Source organism: Gymnogyps californianus, chromosome 18 (assembly GCF_018139145.2).
Source record: "Gymnogyps californianus isolate 813 chromosome 18, ASM1813914v2, whole genome shotgun sequence".
NCBI lineage: Eukaryota > Metazoa > Chordata > Aves > Accipitriformes > Cathartidae > Gymnogyps > Gymnogyps californianus.
This window is the reverse complement of record NC_059488.1, coordinates 11,569,156-11,596,249: the sequence shown is the minus strand read 5'-3', so window position 1 is coordinate 11,596,249 and position 27,094 is coordinate 11,569,156. Positions and strand designations below refer to the sequence as shown.

The 27,094-nt window shown below is 38.2% G+C and overlaps 1 protein-coding gene across 1 annotated transcript; it reads left to right on the top strand.

The window, feature by feature from the left end:
- PSMB7 (proteasome 20S subunit beta 7) lies at positions 1-27,094 on the top strand. Its single transcript, XM_050907818.1, has 8 exons — positions 1-62; positions 182-275; positions 652-749; positions 1,066-1,206; positions 2,513-2,628; positions 10,470-10,528; positions 24,776-24,927; positions 26,877-27,094. The coding sequence occupies exons 1-8, from the start codon at positions 1-3 to the stop codon at positions 26,986-26,988; spliced, it is 834 nt and encodes a 277-aa protein (XP_050763775.1). The 3' UTR covers positions 26,989-27,094.

The following is a 27,094-nucleotide window of genomic DNA, read 5'->3' as shown; positions in this document are numbered from 1 at the left end:
ATGGCGGCGGTCTCCGTGTTGCAGGCGCCGAGCGGCGGCTTCAGTTTCGACAACTGTGCTCGGTGAGGCGCGGGGCGGTGTGGGCGGGACACCGGGACTGGGTCCTGGTGGACAGCGGGCCGCGGGGGCCGCGGCGGGAGGGAGCCCTCCGCCCGGCTCCACTTCCCGCCCTGTGTTGCAGGAACTCCCTCCTGGAGGCCGAGCTCGTCCAGAAGGGACAGCGGCTGCCCGCCGCCCGTAAGACGGGCACCACCATCGCCGGCGTCGTCTTCAAGGTGAGGCGGGCGCCGGGCGCGTCCCTCCGGCTCTTCGCGGCGTTAGGAGGCCGGCCCGGCCCGCGGGCAGCTCCTCCGCCCTCAGGCCGAGGCGGGCGGGGGCGCGGCCGCCCCTCGCTCCTGAGCCGGGGCCGGGGAAGGGCCGCTCGTCCCCGCGGTGGCCTCGTCGGGAAGCGGCGTCCCGGCGCGGCTCGTAGCGGAGGTTCCGCGGTGCTGAGTCATTCTCGGTGTCCCCGGCCCCGCGTCTCGGCCTGTGCGGAGCCGGCTCCTGCGGGCCCCCCGAGCTGCCCTGGGCCTTGCAGCCGATCTCGCCGTCGGTGCCGGAAAGGTCCCCTTTGGAGATCAAGGCTTTGGGAATAATTCTCTTTTTCTGTAGGATGGCATAGTCCTCGGAGCAGATACAAGAGCAACTGAAGGAATGGTTGTTGCTGACAAAAACTGTTCAAAAATACATTTCATTTCCCCTAATATCTAGTAAGTATTAAAATTGTTTATTGTGTAATGGTATTGGTAATTGTACTGGGCTTTTTAGCCATGGCCTTTGCTAACAGCAAATATTAAGGTGTACTTTAAAATACCTTAATTTATTAGCAAGGCTTGGGGATTTTTGGTATTTCATTTACACTTAAAACAGGCTATCTTGTTTCATGCTGTGAAAATACTGACTGTATGAGAACTTAATTTGCTCAATTTTGTAATGAGACAATTTCTACTTGTGGGATAAAGCAGAGAGTTATTTGTTTCCCCTGTCCTCCCCACCTTTTCCTAACTTACTCTTAATATTTTTCAGTTGTTGTGGTGCGGGAACAGCTGCAGATACTGATATGACAACTCAGCTGATTTCTTCCAATCTGGAGCTCCATTCGCTATCTACCGGACGACTTCCAAGAGTTGTCACGGCTAATCGAATGCTAAAACAAATGCTTTTCAGGTAACTGAATGGGTTTCTTGTTTATTAACAATGCTGTTAAAACCACTAGATAATATTTAAGCTCCTGTGAAGGAGCATCCTTCCTCAGCCTACTTAACCTTCCTAACAAGACTTTAGGAAAGATTTAACAACTACTCTTTGCTTCATAGGCTTTTGAACCGAAATGGAAGAGAAATCAAGTCTATGGTGTTTTAGAGAATTGATAGTATAGTTGTACCATGTTGCTAGTGTTTACATGGCAAAAATAGAAGGACAATAGTGTAATAAACTGTTGATCACACCCATGGAAACTGTTGTGTATCTTTGTGGTGAGATGGCTGGACCAGTAATAATCTTGTAATGTGCAAGCTTGTAAAATTGAGAATTTCATGTGACTAGTAATAGAATCACTACCTCAAAATGTTTTGTGTGTGTTTTTTTTTTTTTCAAAAGAATGAAATGTTTAACCATTTGAAGCCCACAGCTGTTAATATAGAAGTCAGCCAGTGGTATAGTGAGATAAATGAGTAAAATGGTTGGAACTTGTACTGCAGTTATCCTAAGATTTCATTTGATTGCTTGACTGATCACAAACAGTCAGTGGCAGCTGAGTTTCCTAACTAGCAGCATGATGTAGAACATGCCCTTAGATTGAGGGCATACTCTCCAAACCTTCAAGTATTCCAGTACTGTTTAGTACTGTCTTCTGCAGAAGTAAAAAATGCTGTTGAAAGATAAGGAAGGAATGAAACGAGTGTATTCAATTAAAGAGATTTTTCAAGCTATTGGAAAGTCTCCAGGAAGGTGAAATAAAGCGGTGAAAAGAAAATGCTTTGTGCAACCAAGGGACTGAGATAAGTGACAATGATTCAGCTCAGTTGCTTAATGCTGTATTGCTAGACAGTTTGCCTTTTTATAAGTGTGTCACAAAACAATAAATTAAGAACTTAAAGCAGCCAAGAACATCTCATGGGGGAAATGAAGCAATATGTTTTCTTTGAAGTCTCTAAATAAAAACTTAATTTCAGATACAGGAATTCCGTTTAAGGCTTGAAAACTAATCCGAATTCTCTCCCTGTTAGCACAAATGTATCATGCAGCCTACTTGCTTGTCCAGTGCTTGCTTGTTCTGCTTGCCACTGAAATATACCATATTTTAGTAAACTTCTTAATTTAAACTACTGCTCACAGATAGTACAAGTGGCCTTTCTATTACGGAGATGTACTTGGTGTAATCGTGGAAAAATTCTCAAATGCATACATTGCGTTAAAAAGAACCGCAGCTTTATTGTGGACTTTCAGATTCACATATAAACATTGCTCCTAGGTATCAAGGCTACATTGGTGCTGCCCTAGTCTTAGGGGGAGTAGATGTCACGGGACCTCACCTTTACAGCATATATCCCCATGGATCAACTGACAAATTGCCTTACGTTACCATGGGTAAGTGATACTCCCTCAGTATTGTAACGCAACTGCCTGGTAAAAAGGGTGAATGTTTCAAATTACTATTTAAAGTGTTTTTACTTAAACTTCATTGTTTGCTGGGAGCTCTACAGACTTCAAAGATAAAGTTGTACCCATATTTGTAAGACAGGTGCACTGTTCTATTTCTTCTCTAACGCTTTAAAAACATGGGCTATTATACTATTTAAGCTGCCAAAAACCTGATATTAGGAAAGTTGCTGTGTGCATTCCCTAGCGTACCTTAAAGTAAGAGAATTGTGGGATTCCCATAAACTTGCTGTAAAAAAAAAAAAAAAAAAAAAAAAAAAATCCTAAGAAACTTGATTTGCAGATAGTACTAACTCATGGTTCATATGAAGTCTCACTTGGGGAATTACATTCTGCCTGAAGTTTTTCTGTAGTTTCGTTAGGAAAAAAAAATGTGCCTTGCTTCTCCTTTGGGACGGTTGTATTTCTGTATTTCTTGCTAAGTAGCAACTGTATTTTACTCAAGAAGGGTGCTTCACTGTAGTAAAGCAACACCTGGTTTACTTGCTACATATAATAGTTGGTCTTAACTACTGTATGGAGCTTCTCAATAAAGAAGTTTAATTCTGTCTGTTTTAATTTCTGCTGGGGTCAACTTGACATTAGTAGCCCACCATCAGGTTATTAAGTGTTAGTACCTCAACTCTTCTGTCTATGTAACATTTTCTGTAATAGCAGTAATTTGAGCTATAGGTATATGCAGTGCTGTGTACATCTCGTTCAGTTTTGAATTAGGGATTGTGATAATACTGAAAGCTGAAACCACAGATTTTTGCATGCTGCTTTGGCATTTAGGTACTACCCTGTCAAGACCAATTACAAAAGCAATGTTCAGGATATATTGTAAAATACAATCTTGGTAAATATATTCTCATTTGCTGTTTTTTCAAATATAAACAAGAATATGGGATAACGTGGAAATAAGTACTTTGTGGTAGCAGAATGCAAATCATAGATAGCTTGCCTGGAGTGTCCTGCCTTTCTCACTTAAAGCAGAAACATTGCTGCATTACTTCCCAGTTGTACAGAAGGAGATGAAGAATACCTACAGGAGAGAATTAAACTTTTGAACTCCTCAGTGCTGCTTTGCAGTAGCAATAATTTCAGGTTGTGAAGTGGCTCTTGAGCATATACCCTTTTACCTGTGATCTTGCTAAACAACCCAATTAGAGGCCTCTTATGAGTATGTTCAGGAAGACACTGTATTACAGAATACAAAATCTTCATTTATCTCTAATCTTGATTTGTGAATTTAACTTGTCATTCCTACTATGTCTTCTAACTATTCTTTGGTCGTGTCCTCTAGATAAAATTGTTTCTTTAGACATCTTGTTCTGTTTCTTAATTACTGAGGGATGCTTGGAGAGTCCCTGTGGTAAGAATCCTGAAGTAATAAGCTATAAGCTTTGCGACTTGCAGGAGAGCCTTAGTGATCACCACCATCCTCGTGTCTTTTTGAGAAGGGAAATAACACATGCATTGTTGAAGGGGACACACACATCTTGAAATATTACAGAACTTGCCCAGTCTTTGGCAAAGGGAGTATTTTCAACAGTAGTGTCAGCTTGTTTGATTAGTTCTGAATTCTTTTGTGATTTATAGGCAGTAATCTGTGAGTAAAGGGTAAAAATGGTAAGAGATGTCACAGACACTGGTAAGCGATTAAACTATAGTGCCTTCTGAGCTAATAACATTCTTGTGCAGTTTCATCTGTGGCTTTTAAGGTTAATGCCCTACTGAGAATATCATATATCTGGAAAAAGGAAAATTCCAAACATAACCAGGGTTGCAATAATTTTTGTTCTCTGATCACTCAAGAAGACACTGTATCATTTCAGACTTGTGTTTCATTTTGAAGACTTGGGTGATTTTAAATGAAAGCTTGGTTTCAGTAGAGCTATGGAAGTGTAATGTAGAGTCCAAATAAATATATCAGAAAAGAAAATTGATCTGAAAATGAAGTGTGTCAGGTTAGTAAATCAGATTCAGCCTGTGTCTGATGCAGCTTTTGTGCTGACTTTGGTGGGAAAATATAACTTTAATTTTAGTTAATCTTTTTCTGTTCATGGTTGGCATCTCTAGATAAAACACCTACTTACTATATTCTTGGAAGTGTTAAAGATTTTTCTTTTTCTTCTGGATCTTTGCGCTACTGAAAGGGTGCAGCTGTTAAACTGAATCCTCTGGTTAACTGTGTAAGGAGAACTGTGATCAACTTGCAGAAATTCTGCAGAGGCGGTGCGGGACCAATAGATGGTGCCATTACTTCAGGAACTGGGGAATCAGTTACTTGGCAAATGAAGTCCCTCTAACAGTCATGTGATGTCATTGTTTAGCTTTTGATTATATAAAAAAGTAAACGTCTGATTCTTGTAACTGCCCTCTACCCAATTTGTAGTAAACTGTAACTGACTCTATACTGATGGCTGCTAGCAGTTGATTGCCTGAATAAAGTCACAGTTTCCGTTATATACATGGTTACTTTCATGCCTATGTTTTAAAAGCTTTCAAATATGGCATTTCTGAAAATCCTGGCCACTCCTCTTTCCCTCCATAAAAATAACATACTAGCAGAATAAGTTCAAACAAGTAGGAAGTAGAATATCAATGCATTAAGTTCCTTGTAGCTTAAACTTTGATTTGCTGTCAGCTGCACCAGGTCTGTGTCTGGTGATTACATGTTACTTTTGGCCATGCTGTCAAACAAAGCTCTTCTCCGCATAAATGTCCTTTACCTTTCTACAACCAGTACACTGATCCTTTCTCCAGTGACTAGGATACATTTTAGTAAAAAGATTAGTTTATGCATATAAGTGAAAGATAGAACTGAGACAGCAGAAAAAGTATCAAAGGTCAAATCGGAGATAGTAGTTGGAATTGTATTTCAATCTTATTTAGACTAATCTATTGTTTGCTATTTTTTTCCAAATGTTCTAAGGGCAGCTTATTAAATCAAGGTAGGTATCTTTGGCCAGTTGATTTCTGGAAATTCAGTATTAAATAGGAAAGGTGGTTGAGGTGTTGGGTTTTTGTTTGTTTTAATGGGCTGGAGTGTGTTTGTGGATGGACAGAGTGGTGTCCTCCCTTGCAAGGGAGATTTAAAAGATACTCTGTGCTTACTCAGGAGTGAAAACATCAAATTAAACTGTTTATGCTGACAAAGGACAAAATTGGGTTTCAGCAAACGATGCAAGATTGTCTGATTGCTTGGCTTGTCTAGGAAAGCTTCTGGCCAAGACTTATAATGAAATGCATGCATAAAATTAAAGCACTTGAAGTCTGTAGTTCAGCTTTCGGAAACAGTAAGTATGTTCCAGTCGTCTCTAGTGGCTAAAGCTAGTCCCCTGGTACCAGTGTTGCTTCATATTCATAAATCAGCTCTTCATGCATTGGCAACGTCGTCCTGCAGAGCAAGCACTACCACTGCTGAGACTCAGCCCCTCAGCCAGGAACCAGGGTGAAAAATGATCCCAATCGATGGGGCTGTGGAGATCACCGAATTTTTACCTAGAATGAACAGCAAATTGAATAACAATGAGTGCGTGTGAATAAATGCCCTGTCAGGGAGCCCTGACACTGATGGATTACGAAGTGCTAAATGTTACTCTCTCAAGGCTCTGCACATCCTCCAGTGTTGCAGGCTGAGGTAGCAAACAGGTCCTTGGGTGATGAGAATGAACTGTGCTTAGCAATAAGAAGTTGTCTTCAGTGAATGTTCTGCTAAAAAGATCCAGTTCATCTATTTTAGAAAAGCTACTGCACTTGCAAAACACAGTGGAAATTATTGTCGGCTGGATTTTTTTTCTGTGTATCAATAATTATCTTTCACTTTAAATCAGTACTGAAGTGGTACAACTGCTCAAGTAAAGACCAGATGGGATTTTTAAAGTGAGTTTATTACAGTTGAGTCCAGAAAATTTTTTAATAACTTAGTTGTGAAAACTTATGAAATGACCAATGTTTCTTAAAAAAGAAAAAAAAATCTATTATAGTCTCATAACTTACCTGGTTCATGCTAATTATCAGACTGAAAAGCATTCGCCTCAGAGCTTTGCATCTCACTTTCTGTAGTTCTTTGTAACTTGTTTGGTAATAAATATATATTTAGATGCTAGATTAATACTTCCTGAATATTTGTTTCTAAAGTGTAGCTTACTGAAAATATATGTAAAATAAATTCTTTGGAATTGATATGGCATTTTTTCTTGATGATTGTGTTTCCAAGGTTGTTGAAGTGTAACCATTCATAGCAGTTAGTGGTTTCTAAAAATCTAGCTGAAAGGTTTTTTTTTTTTCCTGAATGTAATATAACACAAATACATGGTGACTTTACCAATTATATTTCAAGTATCCTGATTGCTCTTAATGGAACAGTTGTAAACTTCCAACATTTAAAAAAAAAATTCCAACAAAGAAAATTTCCTATTGCTGCATTGGTTGTGTGTTAAGATTTCAAACTGAAGTTATCTATCTAAGATAAATATCTGGTTTGGTATTACTTTGAATCTGAGCTTAGTTAAAGACGCTATTTAACGATACATTATCTCACAGCTTTCCGGAATGTTTTAATAGATTTGAGGTTGAACTGCTGCATCTTAGCAGTGTTGAATCGTAACTGGCAGTGACTTAAATCAGTTATTGTGTGTATGAGGTGGGAACGTCTATCCCTAATTAATGGATGGTGTTTTGCAATGTTTGGATTTTATCTTTCTCCAGACATTATGTTTGGGAATTGTTAAGCGTGTTTCTACATAAAGGCAAAGCATGCTTGTTAAAAATGAATTATTGGTGGGCACTGAATACATGGACAAGAGAACAGCTGTTTCCCCACATACAAACAAGTTCTCCATAGACCCTTAATATCTAAGTTTTCTGGGCTTTTATAGGTCCTGCAATAAGAAAACCATACTTCTAATGTTTACTCAAGTTCACAGATTTTATTGCCAGCTCTCCTGTTACAATGCATAGCTTTCACAAGTCAGTTGAACTACTTGGAACATTGTGGGTTGTTTGGATCGTATGTGGAATTTGACAAGTAGAGGGAAGTCGGTGTAACTGGATAGTGAAATTCGCAACTGTGCCCAAGCAACTGTCCACTGCCGGTTTTCTGCGTTTCTGCATGGACGGTCAAATGATGGGGTTTCAGTCCACCAGCAGTGCAAAGAGGGGGACTGAGGGATTTTTCTTAGTTAATGTGCTACAGGTGAATATATGCACATCGTTAGTATTTTTCAAAACAGTTCATATTGCTATTGTCAAACAGCAAATGATTTGTTTTGATGGAGAAACTCGGAAGTGTACATCTATTTGTTTCTAAAAACACAGTATTTACATCTGGTGCTAGTAAGAGTAAAGAATTTTCATTGTGCTATTTAAAATCACAAAAATCTGTTCTTTCAGAGAATGCTTAGCTGTGCTGTGAGACTATTGCTAAGGCACTTTTTTAAATGCAAGCTTATAAAGCTTATGTTTAGGATTTATAAGCAGTAGAGGAAAAAAAATGAGTTTATTTGGCTTTTGCAGCTTTACTTCCTGTTCTGTTAGAACCTTCTTGGGATCTTGGTTTTCAGATGTAAATGTCTACGTGTAGGTTTAATTAAATTAAGACTTTCAACAACTCTTTGGAAACTTACATTACAGGACTGTCTGCATTTATTTAAAGTTGGTATTACGTTTGGCATTTATTTGCATCTTGGTAACATAGTGAGATAATTCTTAAAAGTATAATTCTTTATGTATAAAGGACTTCATGTAATGTAACATAAGGTTTCTCCCCCCCTGCCTTTTTCTTCTTTATAAGTCTACTGAGTTCTTGCCCATAGGTTCTTTTGGGAACTTCTGTTAAAAAGGAGCTGGAGGAATGCATCTGGTCTGAGCCATCTATGAGATTATTGCAATATTTGTTATTGATAATTTTTATTTGTCAGTAGAAGTTTTAAGAAATTAAGACCACTTTTTCTTAGCTCTAGCTAACGTAGTAATTTCTGTCAGATACTACCTTTTATACTTTCATTCTTGCATGTTTTTTAGTCTTTATACTCTAATTTTTTCAAAGAACCCTTATCTAAGGGTAGGGTTGTTTTCTAGTTTGAAGCTTCCCATTCTGCTTATGGTAGGCCTTCATTTGAGTGTAGTAAGAATGTGGTCCTATTTTGAGACCATATCTCTGATTTTCCACCCCCTCATTAGAAATGTTCCTATGTCATTCCACAAGAAGAATTTTTATGGTTCAGGTCCTGTATTTGTTTTGGAACACACCTTATTTTGACCTTGTTTGAAGGATCAGTAAAATTCCTTTTATTTGTGATTTGTTCTGTGATATCAGCTGTTTGTATCAGCAGTTCATTTCTGCTGTTAGTTGCTTAAAAATCTTCTTTATTCCCAGTTTCAGCATTTAAAAAATTGAGTCATGTATTGCTCCAAGGTGTAAATGAATAGTCATTGCCTGTAATACAAGTACACACTTAGAGTGTCCTACTGCTTTTAGATGTGATGTATTTGGTACTGTAAAGGTAATGATCCTCAACCACAGCAATATTCTGTAACAGGAATATCTGTCATATTCATTGGGATTACCATGTTCATTGATTTGTGTCTGTAAATCTGCTGTTTCTACCCTTTAAATTTGATCTATAATTGGACCTCCTTAAATGGTTTGGGTAAGGTAGTCTGTATTTTCTCAACAGTGTCACTGTCAGCTTCTCCTTTTTCATTATACATTCAGCAGACTTGATAAAATCAGCAGGACACCTCATTTGAAACTGTTTAATCGCTGCCTTTTTCTTTCACTAAACCATTGAGGTGGTCAAGCGATATACACAAATCATTTTAAATAGAAAATATGGCTTTCTCTGTGACCCAGCTAAACAGATAGCAGTATGCAAAACAAGTTAAAAAGTAATAAATGCCAAAAAATCTTCTAATTGGAGTAAAAAATTGCAGGTAACTTTATTCACTCCCCAAAAGTAGCGCTCTCTGAAATATGGTTAGGGCCACAGACAGACAAGATATCTTCCTGAAGACTCACTCTTTCTAAACAAAGCAAGTTTACAGTTTCAAATAGTATCATACTGCTTTTCATGTTAATTTACAGAAAGCACATTTATAACACCTGCAGTTACAGTGCTTTGGGTAGAGATGGCTTCTGTTCCATTACTACACTTGCACTACATCCTTTAAGAGAAGTAATGTTAAACTCATGTTTTTGTATCTGTCATTTTGTCTATTCAGCTGTTATTGTTCAATGTAAAAATAATGGCACAAAGTAAATGCATAATAAACTGTTTAAAAGTAGATATGGGAAATAACCTGATGGCAGCAGCCAGCTACCCTATTACCATTGCTAGTTTACTCATCCCCATGCGTAAAGGTGACTGTGCCAGGGCAGCTCGTTAAAGCAATCTGTTCATTCTGAGTGTCTTAGTATTAAGTGACATACCCTCTAACGTGGCAAGGCACAAAAGTGGGACAGGAGAAATGGAGGAGTAGGAATTACAAACTGTGGCATTCGGTTAACTCTCTTTTTCTAATCTCATCTTCGTATCTTAGTGTTCAAAATAGTAAAAGGTCTGTCAGAACAGGGACCATGACAATTCTGTGTACACTAGCTATAAATTTAGGATTAAATTAGGTGCTGGACTTGAGAGTTGTAGACACTTTAGAGTGTATAGTAAGCTAAGGTAGACTTCAGTCTGGTCTGTGCTGCTTATATTTGTTATCTTTTTCTTTAAAAAAAAAATACTGTATCTAAATACACTGGCTAAATAAATGTCCTAATTTTGTTACCATAGGTTCTGGATCGTTAGCAGCTATGGCAGTATTCGAAGATAAATACAAACCGGACATGGAGGTAAGAAATTTTTTTTTAAAGCTTAGTGTTTCTTCCCTCAATAATTCTGATGATTGTAAGAATTTAAGAGGTTTGAAGCTTTAAAAAAGTTAAATCTGCTCTAGTTTCCCTGCACTTAAAATGTACTAATGTCAGCTTACTGCAAAGCTGTAAGAGTTGATGGTCAAAATAAATTTAAAGAAAAATAGCTTCTTGCAAATTTATATATGGAAAAAACTTGTGTGATTTGAATGTAGTGAAAGCTTTAAAAACATACAACTTACTGATCATAGTTGACTTCAGGAATTTAACAGCCCTTGCATAGTCAATATTGCTGGTTTTCCGTCAGTAGTCAGTCCTTCTCTCTTAATCTTGAAAAGAGAATGCATGATTGTAAAAGCAACAAAAAAATGTTCAAGTAGTGTATGAAACCAATTAGATGTCCGGTTGATTGGGTATGTTCAAAACTAGTAACTGCACTCTTATTTTTAATACCTATTTAAAGGCTGATTATCAGAAGATTTATAAGGTTGTGGGTGGTTTGTGTTTTGCTGATGGTCTTGATAAAAATTGAAAAATGTTTGGTTTTTCATTATAGAGAATCATTCAGGAGAGCTAAAAGCTGGAGTGTCATGATTAAGATCAGAATAAGTTATTCAGTTTTTTTATGAATGTATGCAGTACAGTATTTTTGTATTATCTATAGTATTTCCTTACACTTAGTTACACCATGTTCAGTGCCTGCTAAACTAAACAGTGAAAAATCCAGTTATCTGCAGAAAGACTATTGATGAAAATAAAACCAAAACAATTAAAGGGCTTTCTGTGACCATATTTTGTAAAATGCCTCAGTAATGTCAAGCCCTCTTTTAAACCGTGTTAATCTCTTCAGAGTTTCTGTGAATGCTCTTTCTCATTCCAATTGATTAATAATTTCACAGTAAAGAAAAAACTGAGAATTGAACACAAAATTGAACCCATTAAAAATGACTTGTAACACTAACAGCTGCAATCATTTAATCCTAAAATGCAGATGTAACAAATCTTACAGCCATTTACTATCACTGAATAACATGGAAAAGGAAAAAGTTGATTTACTTCAGAAAAGGTCTTAAGATGTTCCTCATCTTTGTACTGCAACTGCTGTGGGTCACTTCCTCCCTTTCAAATATTGGTGTGACTGCAGTATATTTTCAGGTGATGATCCCATACGTCCACCTAGTTCCTCTCTAAAATAGGTTAATTAAAGTTAAAATTTAAAGTGATATGTCATACCCTGTTACCTCTCCTGAAGAAATGTGCTGTGTAATACCACTTGATATAAAAAAAAAAACTCAAAACTTGTTTTGAGAAGTTTTCAAGTAGTTAAACTGCTTAAGAGTTTGTAATAAGCAGTTTTCCAGTTATTCCTGGAACTGGCTCCTTTTCTGTCAGCATATATGAAATAGTTGTAGGTGTGGAAAATTATGAAAACGCAGCAAGATCAGGATTCCTGTGTCGCTGCAGTGTTTTGGGCAATATCTGAAGACACTGGACTTCAGAAAATTCAGATAAATGCTATCAGAAATATTGGAATATTTTTAATAGGCACTCAAGTTTCTTCTGTAAGTAGCATTACACTAGATGACTGATGGAAAGAACCACTAGATAGAGGTAGACTCTCTACTTTTTTTTTTTCTCTCCCCTCATGCCGCTGTAAGAATGACAGAGTCTCTTTTTCCAGCCTCTTGTGTGACTGTGCACTTGGCATGTGTGCTATTCATACTGAAAACATGGACTACAGATCCTTGGAATCAACAGCTACAGCATAATAGTCCGCTTTCAAAGATACAAATGTCAAAGAGCTGTGCTGTGAAACTAAAAATTTCATTTTATTCTCAGCTAGTTTTCAAGCCTGTATTTTAAGTCATTCTTCATGTAAGAGCAACCAAAAAAGGCACCAAAAATGGGTAAATCTCCAACTTTTCCTATTCAGAAAGGTCATCCTAATTAAATTGTCTTCATACACAACCATAAATGGCAGCAGATATTCACTGTTATAACAAGCACGTAGAAATGCAGCCTACCAATTTGTTGAAATAATGTTTAGATCTGAGACTTGCATGCACCTTAACCTTTCCTTTGTTTTTACTAGATATTCTGTTATCTAATAACAATTTAGTAATCATATTAACTAAACCAGCAAAGTTTTAGGTGATAAAGCTCAACTGTACTCTTAAACACTTCATATTCTGTTACAGCTGCCAGCTTAAAATATTTACCTTCTAAGATGTGGGTTTTTCTCAGTAAAGCAATGAAATAACAAATGATATTTCTATTGAAATTAAAACAAATCTGAAGTACACTATATATATATATTTATGTAAAATTTGCTATGAAATGGCAATGATAAACTTAAAAATCCTGGAGACTCATTTAATAAAATGGGTAGAGGATTAATATTTTTCTGTCAAGATCAATACTGCTTTCTTTTGCACTAATTGTCAGAATATCTTGCTAGGGCTACTGGAGGGTAGTGGTGTGCTTCAAGACCATCACATCACAGAAAAATGATTCAAAGGCAAACTGTCCTGCACCCTCTGGTATCGACTTGCAAATTAGCATCTGGAATGTAATTAAACAAGCTTAATGAAAGTAGCAGCTGAATACTACTGGAAAAGACAATCAGCTTTTTTGCCTCTGATATATATTCTGTACTATTGAAGCTGATCACCAAACGCATCGTGTGAGCACAGTTAAAAAAAATTAGCATTTATTTGAAGAATAGGAACTGTTTTTCATTCTGTTATGCTTTTGGCATGCACTGGTGTCCCATGAGAGCCATGCCACAGCAGATAGTGCACAATATTTATAAATCCATGACAGGCAATAATAGCAACTTGAAAAATTCTTTTGCTAGAATTTCAAGTTGAGAGCTGCCAAAAGCTGAGAGGATCAAATCTGCAGTGGCAGCTGCTGTGCCCTACAGTTAGAATCGTAGACTTTGAAGATGCTCAACTTAAAAAAAAATAAAAAAATAATAAAATAAAAAAAGACGACTGCAGGCTTAGCCAATTTTTGCAGGTTTCTAGAGCCCTGGCTCTCTGCCTTTTGAAGATGAGTTGCTGAAGCTTCTACCACTGCCTGAGGCATGCTAACACCAGCAGGATGTGTTTTTTTTCCATAGACTTAGTGTGTCTTCAGATTTAAGTAGCACATGCTTTATCAATGCCAAGTGTGATGGTCCTTTCCCTGGTTGCAATGCCGGGAGATGATCTTTACCCAACATCCTTCAGAGAAACTGCTAAGATAGATGGTGACGTACACAAGTGCCACTTCTGCAGTCTGATTTATGGAGGCATGTTTCATTATGAAGCAAGTGCTGGCCTCTAGAGGAACCATTATAGATTGCTGAAGATGTGAACACTTTCAGCCCTGAAGGCCTGTAGATGCTTCAAAAATGTAATGCCAAGCACCTAACTACTGTGGAACAATATTAATCTGTCATGTGGGCAGCTATAGATCTACTTTAAAAAACATAAGTGGAAGAACTGCACATCTAATAGAGTGTTTTGAGCTTAGATCTTTCATTGCAGCCATTTTTTCTTTCAATAGAGTTTCAGTAGAGTAGCCACATGGTTTTTAAACCTTACAGTCAGATTTTTGCAAATGCATTCATGCCTTCTGGTGTTAAACAATAGTGAAGAAATAGTCTGAGTCAGTGGATATGGAAACCGTCATGATCTGGGAAAAAAATGTCTACAGTATTAAATGCTGGAATTCTGGATTTATCTATACTGTGGTTGTTGAATTCCTAGGGAGATTGGGGGGTATTATATATGTTATTCTGGTATTTGACTTCTGGTGTTTGAAAAGTAGAAGCTTTTTGTCTGTAGAAGAATTACTTGATGTACAGTGAGGCTATGTCGTAGCCCTCTGACAAGAGCTTCATGTTTAAGCAAGGAAACAGGCTGCTTGTAACTTCATTTCTTTTCTGTATTTCATCAAAACAGCCAGGTTTAATAAAAAGAGGATCCAAAAGGAAGAGAATCAGTAGAAGCCACAAAGCAGAACTATTGCAGGGAAAGAGAAGTAAATCTTTGTGTAATGAGTTCAGGGGCATGGAATAGGTGGGGAAAAAAAGGAAGGAGGTAGTCTGGCAGATATTTAATAATTATTTCTAAAATAGATCACCCCAAAAATGGGAGATTGTATTTATTGTCATTTATTATACCATTTTAAGTGTAGCAGGAAATCAAGTACTGAATGAAAACAAAAATACTCTGGGGGGGCAAGAACAGATTAAAATTCAGAGGGGGCTGTTCTGACTATGTTCCACTTGGAGTGTAGGCACTTACCCTCCTGCAGCAGCTGTGCTGTCCAAAACACTGCATCTTGTGCTCCTACCAGTGATTTGCACTCCTTCACCTGTTGGCCAGGTTTGCTTTTGTGATCATTCTGCAGTGATTACTTTTGCTACCTTGTTTGGTTTTGACAAACATGGGTTAGGGAGCAACCTTATGAGTGATTCAGCTGGCAGATTTGGGTAATCCTCTGTAAAAGGAGAAGTGACAAGCAGACAGGAGGAGTTGGAGGTAGTAACCTTTTTCAGTTAATAGTTGGAGCTGCCAGAGTACCTGTGTTCACAAAGAAATTATAGGAAGGAAGAGGACTGGAAGTTGCAAAATGTGTAGACTCAGGCTATTCTGGTCCACAGTTTTGTTTCTGGCTTTGCCACTGATTTTTGAGGTACTTTTCAGCAGCCCCATATCCCCAGAGTGAAGCAGCTGAGGCATCGAGAATGCTTTCCTCCGGATGCTCGATGTGTGCTGACGGTCTTTGCTGTATCAAAGTAAAAAGCAGTCTAAATGCAACTTCCACTGTGTTGAAAGTTGCATTCTTTCTTCAGTAAAAAATACATCAGGCATAGTACAAAATATTATGAAAACATGTCACTTTCTTCCATTTTTAAACAGCTGACATACAGATCATTCAAATGTTTCTGTGCTCATATTTCCTACTGTCCTTCAATATGGTGGTATTATTTTTGTTTATTAACTACTGACAATAATACTGAGCTATTTTTGGAAACTGTCAAAACTCTCTAATCTTCAACAATAGTTGTCTCATCAGTCTTATTTAGCCTGCATCTGTGTGATTCAAGGCTCAAGAGCAATGACAAGCTGCATATGAATTCTGTATTCATTAGTGATGGTGATCAAAATGCCTGTGTCCCTGCCATAGGGCTCAGGTGTGGAAGTCTGCAGGCTAATCCCACCAGCTGACATTCAGAGGTTTAATGACTCCATAGGAAGGTGACCACTTGCTGGGAGGTTTGTCGGCTGAACTCAGACAGCAGACAATAGAGATCAAGCCAGACTATCAGAGTTAAGCTGGAGAGCCTGCCTGAGATACTTGAACCCCTGTTGGTGTCAAACACAGAGATTAAGTAAATGGGGGGGGGAAAATCTGACTCTGTGAACAAAAATAAGTACTTAGTATTTATGTGCTCTGTGTATCTGTTTATTTCATTACCCAGTGACAATAACCGAGACTGTTAGTGGCATATCTTCACTGCCTTTTCTGACAGAGCTCCTGGCGATACAGATTTCATGCTTTCTATCCATACCTGTATTATTGTCTCCTTCAGAGACATGAATTTCCATGGGTAAATACCAGGTGTTAGTGCATACAGTAATCCAGAAAATAAAGGCTTATCATTCTGTTTCTTATTTTTAGATTAGATTAAAATTATTTTATGGTAACTTGGTTTCTGCTTGACACATTGGACAGTTGGTACTGTTCTCATCTTTCACAGAATTGTGCCTTGGATTGATTTCCTTTGCAGAACTAATGTTAAACAGGAAATATGAGGCTGATTTAAAATGTGCTAGCTAGATGTGCTCTGGAATGGCTGGGATTACTGGAGAAGTGTTTTGAGGTGTGCTTTTTGAATATATCAAAGCACAATTTCTGTGCAGAAATCAGGTGGGAAACTGCCGACAATATCAGTCCGAGTTACCAGTGATAACCAGTAGCACCTTCTTCTAGTTTTCTGTTTACAGACTATATCGAGGGCAATAAATTTTACCTTAGTTTAAATTGGGCCTTGCTGCATGACAAAGAGCAACAATTTCTTCACCTTTATGAAAGTAACACTTAAACTTTGTATGTAATAATGTAGACAAGCTAGTCAGAAGCAGGGCTCCATGTTAAGAGATCATTTCACTGCACAGGGTAGATGTAGGAGAGGTAATTATTTTTGATGCATTTCTCAGGAGCAGGTGTTCCCGCTTCAATTGTTGCAGTTTGTATATCTCCCATAACTGCAGAACACAGGCAAAACATACTGGGAAATATTTCACGTGGCACGAAGCCCGAGTGCGGCTCCTGCGGCGAGGGCTGTGGAGGCAGAGCGCGATTTCTCTCTGAGCAGGGAAGGGTGAATGGGCATGAGGCGGAGGGTGGGAGTCAGCCAGGGCCGTCGGGGAGGCTCCCTCCCAGCCAATAAGCTTTATGGAGCGTTTTGGTGTATTAGGAAGGAAAAATTAGCAGCGGGCCCAAGACTTCTTTTTCCAAATAAAACGTTGACCTTCATTCCCTTCCGTCCTTTTTTCAGAGGTAAAGTAATAATCATATGAACGGAGATTTGCTTTATTTGAAGCCAGACATGGTATTGCTGCATATTCTTTTTTTTTTGGTATGCAGTAATAATATATGGTAACTTTAATCGTCATCTTTGGCATGGTTTACATATCTGGCTACTTCCTGGTAGCTCAGGTTCAGTATGTTACTGTATGGTAATGCAGCTGTACAGAAAATTGAGGGTATCACATAGTCAGACTGGAGCTTGCAGCCTGGCAGAATTTATGGCTCTGTTACTGTTGAGCGAGTTCTTTTTATTTTGAGAATCGGTTCCCTAAAAAAAACGTGAACTTCACCCAGACATAAGAAGTGATGGATTAAATGAGTTTTCATATTCATTCTTAGTTCAGAGTAAGGGGATAGTATTAAAAGAAATCCTGTGGTTGTGAGAGGAGCTTGTAATTTAATCCTGTACCATTGGAAATATGTATTGTACTAATCTTCATGTAAGGAGTGACATATAGGAACTACTGTTATTGAATAGTAGTTCCGAATCATATAAGTTTCTTGCCTTGGCAGGTAATTTGGCATAAATTGTTAATGTAAATCCAGGTTAGTGGGGAAGACGTTATTTTACTAGAAAAGATAAACTGCTGATTAATTCAGTATAGAACTCAATTACAAATTGAAAGTGTCTCTGCGGGACACCAGTACCCTAAAGACAGCAGATGTTGAATTGATACTCCAGCATATTTCACAGTGGTATGAAATATTAACATGGTTTATTATACTTGTGTGGTGTACAATATCAGAAAGGGGGAGGTGGTGATGAGTCTGGGCTTGCAGGCGTCTACCATCGGAACATGAAAAAACTGTAATCACTGAGAATAATAATTAGGGACTAAGGTGCATTTTATTTGAAAAGTTCTTAGTAGAAAACAGTTAGAAGAATAAACATTTACTAACATATTCACAACAAAACTGACATCAAATGCAGTAAAGAATTACCTGATCTATGATTCTGTGATCTATTAAGGAATGAATGTAGGTACATTTGTGCGAAAACTCGAATTGCTGAGTTTTAACAAGACTGCTAGGTCAGTGCTATGCTCTAATTTCTTTTTGCATAATTTCCTGCCCATGCCATATTTGTGCTGAAAATTGCTACTTCCTAACAAAACTAATTTTTCTGTATTTTTTGCGTAAAGTAGGCAGCATGTTAACCCTGATGTGTTCATAATCCAGGAATTTAAGCAAGTTGGGTTTTTGTCTTTTAATGTACTGTTTTGGTGATGGTGGCACAGACAGGCTCTGTGGGCTTTGCATTTGAGAAAGTGCCCAGTGATGAATGGAGTAGTAGTACAGTGGCGCAAGGAAATACAGGAATGTATATAACAGAAACTGGCCTGTGCTTTTTTCCTTTCTTTTAAATAGAAGTCCAGCTTTGAAATCTTGCAGAGAAGTTAGAACTTAGACAAATGTATTTGAATTCACCATTCCAAACAGAAGGCATGTTCCACAGTGTTTGAATAGGATGTATTCTGGAGAGAAAATTCTAATTATATTTAATAGTCTGAGTCCTTGACACTGTTTGTCGTGCAAATATTGAGTCATTCACTTGCCTTCCTGCAAGTGAATGAAAGTAATGTTTCAGAATTTGGAGCATTTTAGTTTCTTGTTAAATAAGGCTGTGGAAACAGAGCTGGAAAATAACATGATACAGGTTACCTTGATTTAAAATAACTTAGCTGTTTAACACACAAAGTAAGAGAGTTATTTCACTTCCCCCCTCACTTTTGCTTTAGAAACTACTAAACTTCTGTTTATCTTAGTCTTTAACAGCTGTTCAGTAAAACTAAATAAACTTGTATATAATATTTGAAGGCATATTTTTCTCTAGATTTAAGTTTTTTCTTTAGAGCATACATGATTCCAAAACAGCATACTGTTGAAATTCAGCAGAATGGAAGCGATGCCATCTTTATACAGGGCACAGTGTTAGTCCTAGATATCTTTAGCTAGCTGAATTTTTCCATCACATGCTGGGAACAGTCTGACAATTTCTTTATGCACAAACTGGTGGTTGTTCCCAGGACCCATCTCTGTGTTGTCGTGCTCCATGTCTGCCTGATGCTGCTAATCTCACAGATCCTGATTTTTTTTTTTTTTGTAACCCTTTGCCTTTGGTGTGATCATTGCTTTAATTCTTTCTACTTGCAACTTCTATCCTGTGTTTGTGCTGTGGTTATTTGGCATGTCAGTTTAATCCTGTTTTCTGTGATTTGGAATCCTGATCCTACATATTCATCACATATCTATTTTAATAGCCTGTTTTGCATTGTTTGGACTGTTAAATCTCAGCATTCTGCCTCTAACTTCTTTTGTGACTTTTTAGAGCACAAACAAAAGATGGTGGAGGAAGAAGGGCAAGGGGGAGAGCTAGAAAGACTGGCTACTTTTTAAATTTCATTCACCTGATCAAAGATGAAAGAAAAGCAAACTATTTTGATTGTAGCACAGGTCTACTTAAAAAAAAAAAATTATGAAACAAGGTATGTCATTCATCTGCTTACGAGGTACTACTTGAAATGCGTACTTTTTTTGGTGAAGACTTGTTAAACCTGAGTAGTTTAAATTACATGTGCCAGCCCCTTTCCAGCTTCAAAAGGTAGCCAAAACAAATTCATTCTCACTAATGGAGTCTTTCAACCTCCCCTTACAAGAAAAACACAAAGTACTTTGCTTCTCAGTTTTGTTCTCTCTTTGGACTTAGCCAGCAGATTTTAGCATTGCTTCCAGTTACATATCGATCTCTACCACAACTTCTCCCAACAGGCAGACTTACACATCCTCTCACATGTTGTAGTCTGCTGATTACTCTTCCAAAGCCTAATTATGCTTCTGTAGGTGCTTATGTCCTTCAAGAGGTATCACTTTCCTAGCCCCAAATTCCCAACACTCCTTTATAGATTTATTTTTTTATTATCCTTGTCCTTCCTGAAGCTTCTGATTTTTTTTTTCCTCTTCTCTTCCCATGTGAGTCTTGTGGATTCTAACTTTAAGTACGATCAACTTTTTACATTATATAATTTGAACAAATTCCATTCTGTTGTAAAAGACAGTTGTGATAAGTATTTGAATTTTTTTATTTTTACAAAAATTGTTATACACTATCACATTCATTCTATACTAATATTCATTGTGCAATATATTTCAAATTCTTGGTAAGACTTACTATTGCAGAACTGCACTGTGTGTCACATATCTAACAGCGTACTGGTGACCTGCAGAAGGTATTCATTTCACTTTGGTAAGAATTAAAAAAAAAAAATCCTTTCTACAGTTCTTAAATCTGGAAAAGGCATCTCCTGTTTAACTTGCTTGCGAAGTTACAAAATGTTGAGGAAATGATATTCACAAAGCCGTTCCAGCTGCTCCCTTTACTGCTGGAGGCATAATGATAAACTTGTTTAAAAGCTATTAGTAAAGGTAGTATTAATATGATGTAGAAATAGCCACATCTTCTGTAGGAAAGTCTCTTTTCTTTTTTTCCTTCAGTAGCATTTGAAATCTGGAAATTGCTTAAGTGAGAAGGGAAACTTGATTCAAGTCATATACAAGAATAATGTGTAAAAGTTCCTTATTGGTGCTGTTTGGGACTTGCACCATAGCAGCTGTGGAGAGGTAATCTATCAGTTCTTGAGTGTCTACAAAATGCAACTCTCCAGATAACAGGTTTAAAGTAAAGATTTAATACAGGCTCTATCTACTATGATGTTGCAGTGACAGTTTAAAACTCATTCTCTAAATCTCAGCAGACTTTATAGCTAGCAGTGGGCCCATATAAAGCTTAATGGCATTACAACACATAAATCATCTTTTAAAGATGCTACCAGTAGCGCCAATATTAAATGCAGACAATTGTCTGTGTTATAAATAATTTATCAAACACCATTTCAGATTAGCCTTCCATGCTGAGTTATTTATTTTAGCCTTTACTGTACTATTCCTCAGACACACTTTGAAAGATCCATGACTGGTCACTTTAATGAACTTGGGGGTCTGTTTCTTCCCCCCTCAAGCACTACGGTACATCTGCGGTGACCATTACAGGGCTGATCTGGACCTCTTTGCGCCTTTTACAAGTGCTGCCCATTTGTCATGTAGTGGTAAATGGAGTTGCACATTGGAGTCCTGGGACACATTGTGTGATGTGGTGATGGAGGCAAACAGATAGCTCTATAAAGTGCAGCTTGTCACGACTGACTTGTATTACAGTGCATCACTCTTGCTGTAATCTCATTTAAGCAGCAGTGTGGACCCGAGAGAATGATATTCCCAGTTAGCTTGGTCTTTGCAACCATAAAGTAGGAAGTGCTCCTTTTATATACTCTGAACTTTTAGGGTTTTTTAAGATTAATTATTACAGTGACTCATTCATGCCCCTGTACTTAAGACTCAGTCAGCACTTTTCATGCTAACCCCCTATTTTCTGATTGTAAAATAGCAGTCCTTGCTAGAACTCCGCACGCAGCATCTCTATCAAGGAATGTTGTGGGTTTTTTTCTTGTGGCTATTCTGGTCATCTTTCTAAATTATGAAAAGAGGAGGAGTAAACAGCACTGAAGCAGAGTTTTCTAAAATTAAAGCTATTCCAGGTTCATGAACTAGGCTGCACTTATCAGATGAAAGAGCTGAGATTACATTTTCGACTTTCTCAGTGTAGTGGATGCCTTAGTGCAGTTACAGCTGAGCTCTACTGACTGTACTGGGTATTTTTAGAACTATTTTGATAACAATAGGTTGATAGAGTACATTTTAAAGTAAATAAAATTTAAATTAGTGAGAGGACTCTGTGAGAGAGATTAAATTAAAAGGGAGAGTGGAACAAACCTCCACCAATCTGCTTTAGTTTTCCTAAGCTGTGGTGCTTTTCTTATACTAACACTCACATAATAGCTTAAAATTATTCTGGTTTTGCTACCACTTAATTTTTAAAACACATCTACACGTACTTCTTCGTTTTATTTTAGTATGTTTGCTTTCACTATAGTACTAAAATACCCTTAGCATGCAACAAATCAGTGAAAGTAGTCTTCTATCAGTTGAATGAGGAAATACTTGCTTATCAGAGTTTTATTACCAAAAACACTGAAGAAAGGTACAGGAATTATTTTTACAGCATGGCTGTTTTGTTCTAGTCAGCTTGGTAGAAAGTGCAATTGAATTTTTTAAGAGTAATACTAATAAAACTGGGAGTGAAATAAGAATTTATGCTATTTCTACAGCTTACTGAAAAAAATGCCCCCCTCCCTGGTTAATACCTTAATTAAGCTGTTAGAACAGGAATACTGTTATTAACGAGCTCTTTTATAGAGGGCCATCGGAGAATGCCGAGTATGCGCTGGGAGCAGACGTGGTTGTAGCTGAGCTAATTTTGGGCTCCTCTTCAGCTGCACTTGTACACGGGGGCTTGTGCAGCTGCTGTCTGAATCAGAGGTTCTAGGAGCGGGCTGCGGATCTCAGCATCATTATTTTCCTGTGGCAGGATACTGGCAGAGACACCGAGGCCTTTAAAATGAAGCAAACTTTAAAAAGCTGCATTTATCAAAATCAGCATTGACTATTTGCTCTTCCATTCGTGATGTCTAGTGGCAGAAGATTATTCAAAGGTGTGAAATACCAGCAAAGCAATGACGAGTGAGCATGGTAAACTGAGTGTTCAGTTATGATCGTGTTGGGCTAGCTGAGCAGCAACTCCCGTAAATGACGTGAGGATAAAACGGAGTCCAAATTTCTTTGTTCATACATGTGTTTCAGTCTTATTCTGTCTTTACTGGAACAGGCGTGCTCTAGTGGTAGTTTTCAAGTAAGTTCCTTATACACCTTTGAGAAAAATTAAGGGGTGTTACGTGCTCTGGTATGTACTCAAGAGAAGACTGAAGAGTGTGTGTGTGTGTATATGGATGCAATCTGTTTTCGTTGCATTCTGACACTTTCACCAGATGACTGGAGCACTGGCACTTACTCTGCAGAGGCTTCAGTGGAGCTGAGGGCGCAGGACATGTCCTTGCTGGTTTTATCTCTCTTAGCAATTAATGGGGTGCAGGACAGAGGACTCGACCCCCACACGGAATGGCAGGGCTTTGTATCCTTTGTTGTAAGGACAGGCACACGTCGGTACTGAGAACAGATGCCTGTACCTGGTTTTTACAAGATTTAAAATGACACATCAGGAAAGTTGGTTTGCAACATTTCTTCATGCTCACCATCTTCAGTGCAAAACTAAGGATTTACTGGCTGTATCAGATTATTCCTAATAGCACTGGATCTGATCCATGATTTTTCAATAAGCTGCCTTTGAAATAAAAATAAGCCCTGCCTGGATCTGTAGAGGGAGCCAGCGCAGCTGCAATAGCCTTTACTACAAAAGAGGAGGTTATCAGGCATATCACAACTTGTATTTCTGATGCCTTCACATCAATACCATTCATGCATTTTATTGGGGGGATGAAGGTGATTACAGATCTGTAATATTTAATGGAGAGTTTGATGAATTTGAAATGTTTCCTTGTAAAAGACACTCATCTGAATGTTACTTGTGTTTGTGTAACGCAAACGCTATTGCACTCTGTTTCAGGCTATTTAGACTGCTTCTAAATAGTAAATTCTCAGTTAGGTGCAGCATGCGTATTTCAGCAGCTGCACGTTTGCCCTTTTAAAAGAAAGTAGATAGACAAAACCTGTAAGAAAGCAAACATTAGAACTTCTGCAGGATTAGTGCATGGTTTCAGAAGCAATAAAAATGGTGAGCTTTATTTCCTGTTCTAGTTTTCTCTTCTAGTTTTGTTGCAAATATGATTCTAGCAGTTGTACAAAGTAATTTAGAAATATGATTTTGAAATATATACATACAGTATGCATTAAATGAACTATATTAAACATATATTTTGCTTTAGTTACCTATGGAATTTCTGCAGTGTACAGCAGAAAAACTGTAGCAAATTTTCCATTTTTTTCACTCAAATGGTAAGAACTGAACTACGAATTGCAGTATTTTGACAGAGGTGCCTTGTTTGACCGGTATTTTCAGCAGATTTCTTTAACTCTTCTGCACTTGTGTTCAGGACTAGAATTAAAAATACTGGCCAGCTGCAGTTCAGTACAGAGCAAGGCTGCTTTACAACACAGTTACTATTGAGCTGAATAAATTTTGCAAAGCAAGCTATGTTACAAAATCATAGAAATAATTTTGGTGCTACAGAGGATGATTAAATAGTCCCTACCTAGGGAAGCCTTGTAACTAAACTAGTCTGAATCTTTAATTTGTATGCAACTGTTACGCAGAGGGCTCTACAGGGAACTTGTAACGCACATGTGCACAAAAGCCTGGAAGATAAAAATTGTAAAATTTATTTTCTCCATTCGTGAAGACAAAAATCTTAATTTTGCTTCCTTGACTGTCTTTACTAAGTCTGGTCGGTCCTGGGGGGTGGTGGATCACGAACAGGATAAGAGGTTGTCCCTGTAGATAGTCCCACTGTTCAGCACTGCTGTGTTAATGCTCTGCAGTACTCGGGTGATGAAGGCGGCGCTGGTATCTCATTTATTGTTCTGAGAGCTCACAGCTTCCACCGTCACGTGGACAAACACTTCTGTGAAATGCCAACACTTGTGCAATGACAGCTTTTTTAACTTTTCCAGGAAGAGGAAGCCAAACAGCTTGTGAGAGATGCTATTGCAGCTGGCATATACAATGATCTGGGCTCCGGCAGTAACATAGATATCTGTGTTATAAGCAAGAACAAGTTGGATTTTCTCCGTCCATATGATGTGGCCAACAGAAAGGGGGACAGGTTCGTATTCCTGAAGCCGTGCGTTATCCATGCTCTTCCCAGCAATTCCTACTTTCTGTAATACTAAATTTTGTCAGAGTGATCTCTAGATCTGTATATGAACGTCAGCTAAACAAGAAAACAAAATCAGTGGCTGTACCTGCAGTTGAATAGAGGCTGCTAGTGGCACGTACAGATGTGTGAAGGAAACAAATGAACTGCTTGCCTGCTACTGCTTTACTGTGCCAGGAGGCTGCTCTTGAGTTTCAGGCAGTTCGAGAAAGTCACGAAGCTTCGTGTTTGTGACTGAGCAGATACTTGGGTTTCTCTTGCTGTCAGGTAGCAACAGCGTCTTGTGCTGCTGTGTTCTTGCTGAAATTTGTGTGCTGTCAGAAAGACCAGTGGCAGCACTGTGCCCTTGGCAGTTCTGGGGCTTTGAAAAAGCAGGGTCGGGCAGCACAGCCTGCCATTGGCCACTACATGCGAACTCACTGCAGGACAAAACCAAAAACCAAGAGAGAACTCCACAACTCTAGCCTGTGACTACTAGGTTGTGTTTTATTCTATTTCTAGAGGCCCCTTCTAGCCAGTGGCTGGAAAACCTGCCCTATGCAAGACTTTTAAGACAACACAGACATTGTTTTGATCGCTACAGTTTCCTCAAAATTGTCCAGAAATATACTGTGGTGTGTGGAAAGGACAGTTTACAGTAAATACCTAAATACAGCAAAGATTTTTTTTTTAGTTGGACTAAGCTTGAGCCCCATTTCATGTGTAAGTAAACTAAAAAATGCTTGTAAGCATTCATGCTTTCCTAATCAAACAGTCCTCTCTCAACCATTTCCACTGTGTAGAAACTTGTGCTTTTTTTCCCCTAGCTCTTTCATGTGGCAAGCCCCTCAAAAAGGCAGATTTCTGTACAGCCCCCCCATTTTACTGTTCTCAGTGTTCACTTCCTTAAAGCACATGGAAGGGTTGCACAGCATGTGAAACTGTATTATAAATCCTTCACAGAGGTGATGTTACTCTGCTTGTTTCCTTAAGACAGTAACTCTGAATCTCTTAATTTTCTGTCATATATCATGTGGTCTTGTCATACTGGTAATGTTCAGGATGCAGAGGTGATGAAGTTCTGAAGTGAGCAAAACTTGGCGCTGGCAGATTTTACTTCTGAACACTCGGATACATCGCTTGGTGAAGTACATTACATATTGCCTCATGGGTGAAATCCCAGCCCCCGAGGCAGCTGAAGGATTTTGCAGTTTTGTACTTTCATGTTATGTGTAACGAGTTGTGCAACTTTTCAATCCACTGCCAAAATAGTACAGTTTAAAGAAACTGCTTTTTCCCTTCATTTTAAGGCAGACACAGTGGCCAAAAGCCGCACAGAATCGCACTGCTCCAGTTAAGGTCTTTTGCACTTCTTACTCTACAACTCCATAAGGCTGACACTTCATTCTGAGCAGAAACATCTATAGGTGGTCAGCTAGGAGAGAGTTTTTATTACACATTTTAAGTGAGATTTTGGATTCTACTCCATAAATGGCTGAAAAGGGTGACAACTCATTTAGTCAGATGCAGTTAAGATTTCAGAAGCATGGCTTGATTACAGGCAGTCTTAGTGTTAAATGTTTGCTAATTACCAAAGCTAATAATTGGTAAAATTATTTTAGAGTTGCAAAAAAAATAAAATTGCTTGTTCTGAGTGAGAGTACACACAAGAATGTGCTATGCTATGAGATCCTACTTATGTCAAAAATTATTTTTTTAAAGACTGTGTTTCCTAAAAATGCTAGTTTATCTGAAACTTTATCAGTTATTGCAATCAGTTCAGATTTTGCAGTAAGCATTTTTCCTTTGCACTTTCATAGGAAACTTCTAGAGAAAGCTGGTTAGTTGTAAAATTTTAAATGAGAGTTTTCCTATGTAGTACTGGCTTCCAGCTTAATTTTCACCTATTTCTTTAACAGGTATGGTAGATACAAGTGTGAAAAAGGAACTACTGCTGTTCTCACAGAAAATGTAGCACTCCTGGAAATTGAGGTGGTGGATGAAACCATACAAACCATGGACACGTCCTGAACCATCACGCGCAGCCCTTCTCTCTCACTGGAGACCAGCACGAGTTATGTTTAGAAGCCTTCCAGCTGATACAGAATAAAGAGGGTTCTGACCCTTCTCCTACCTA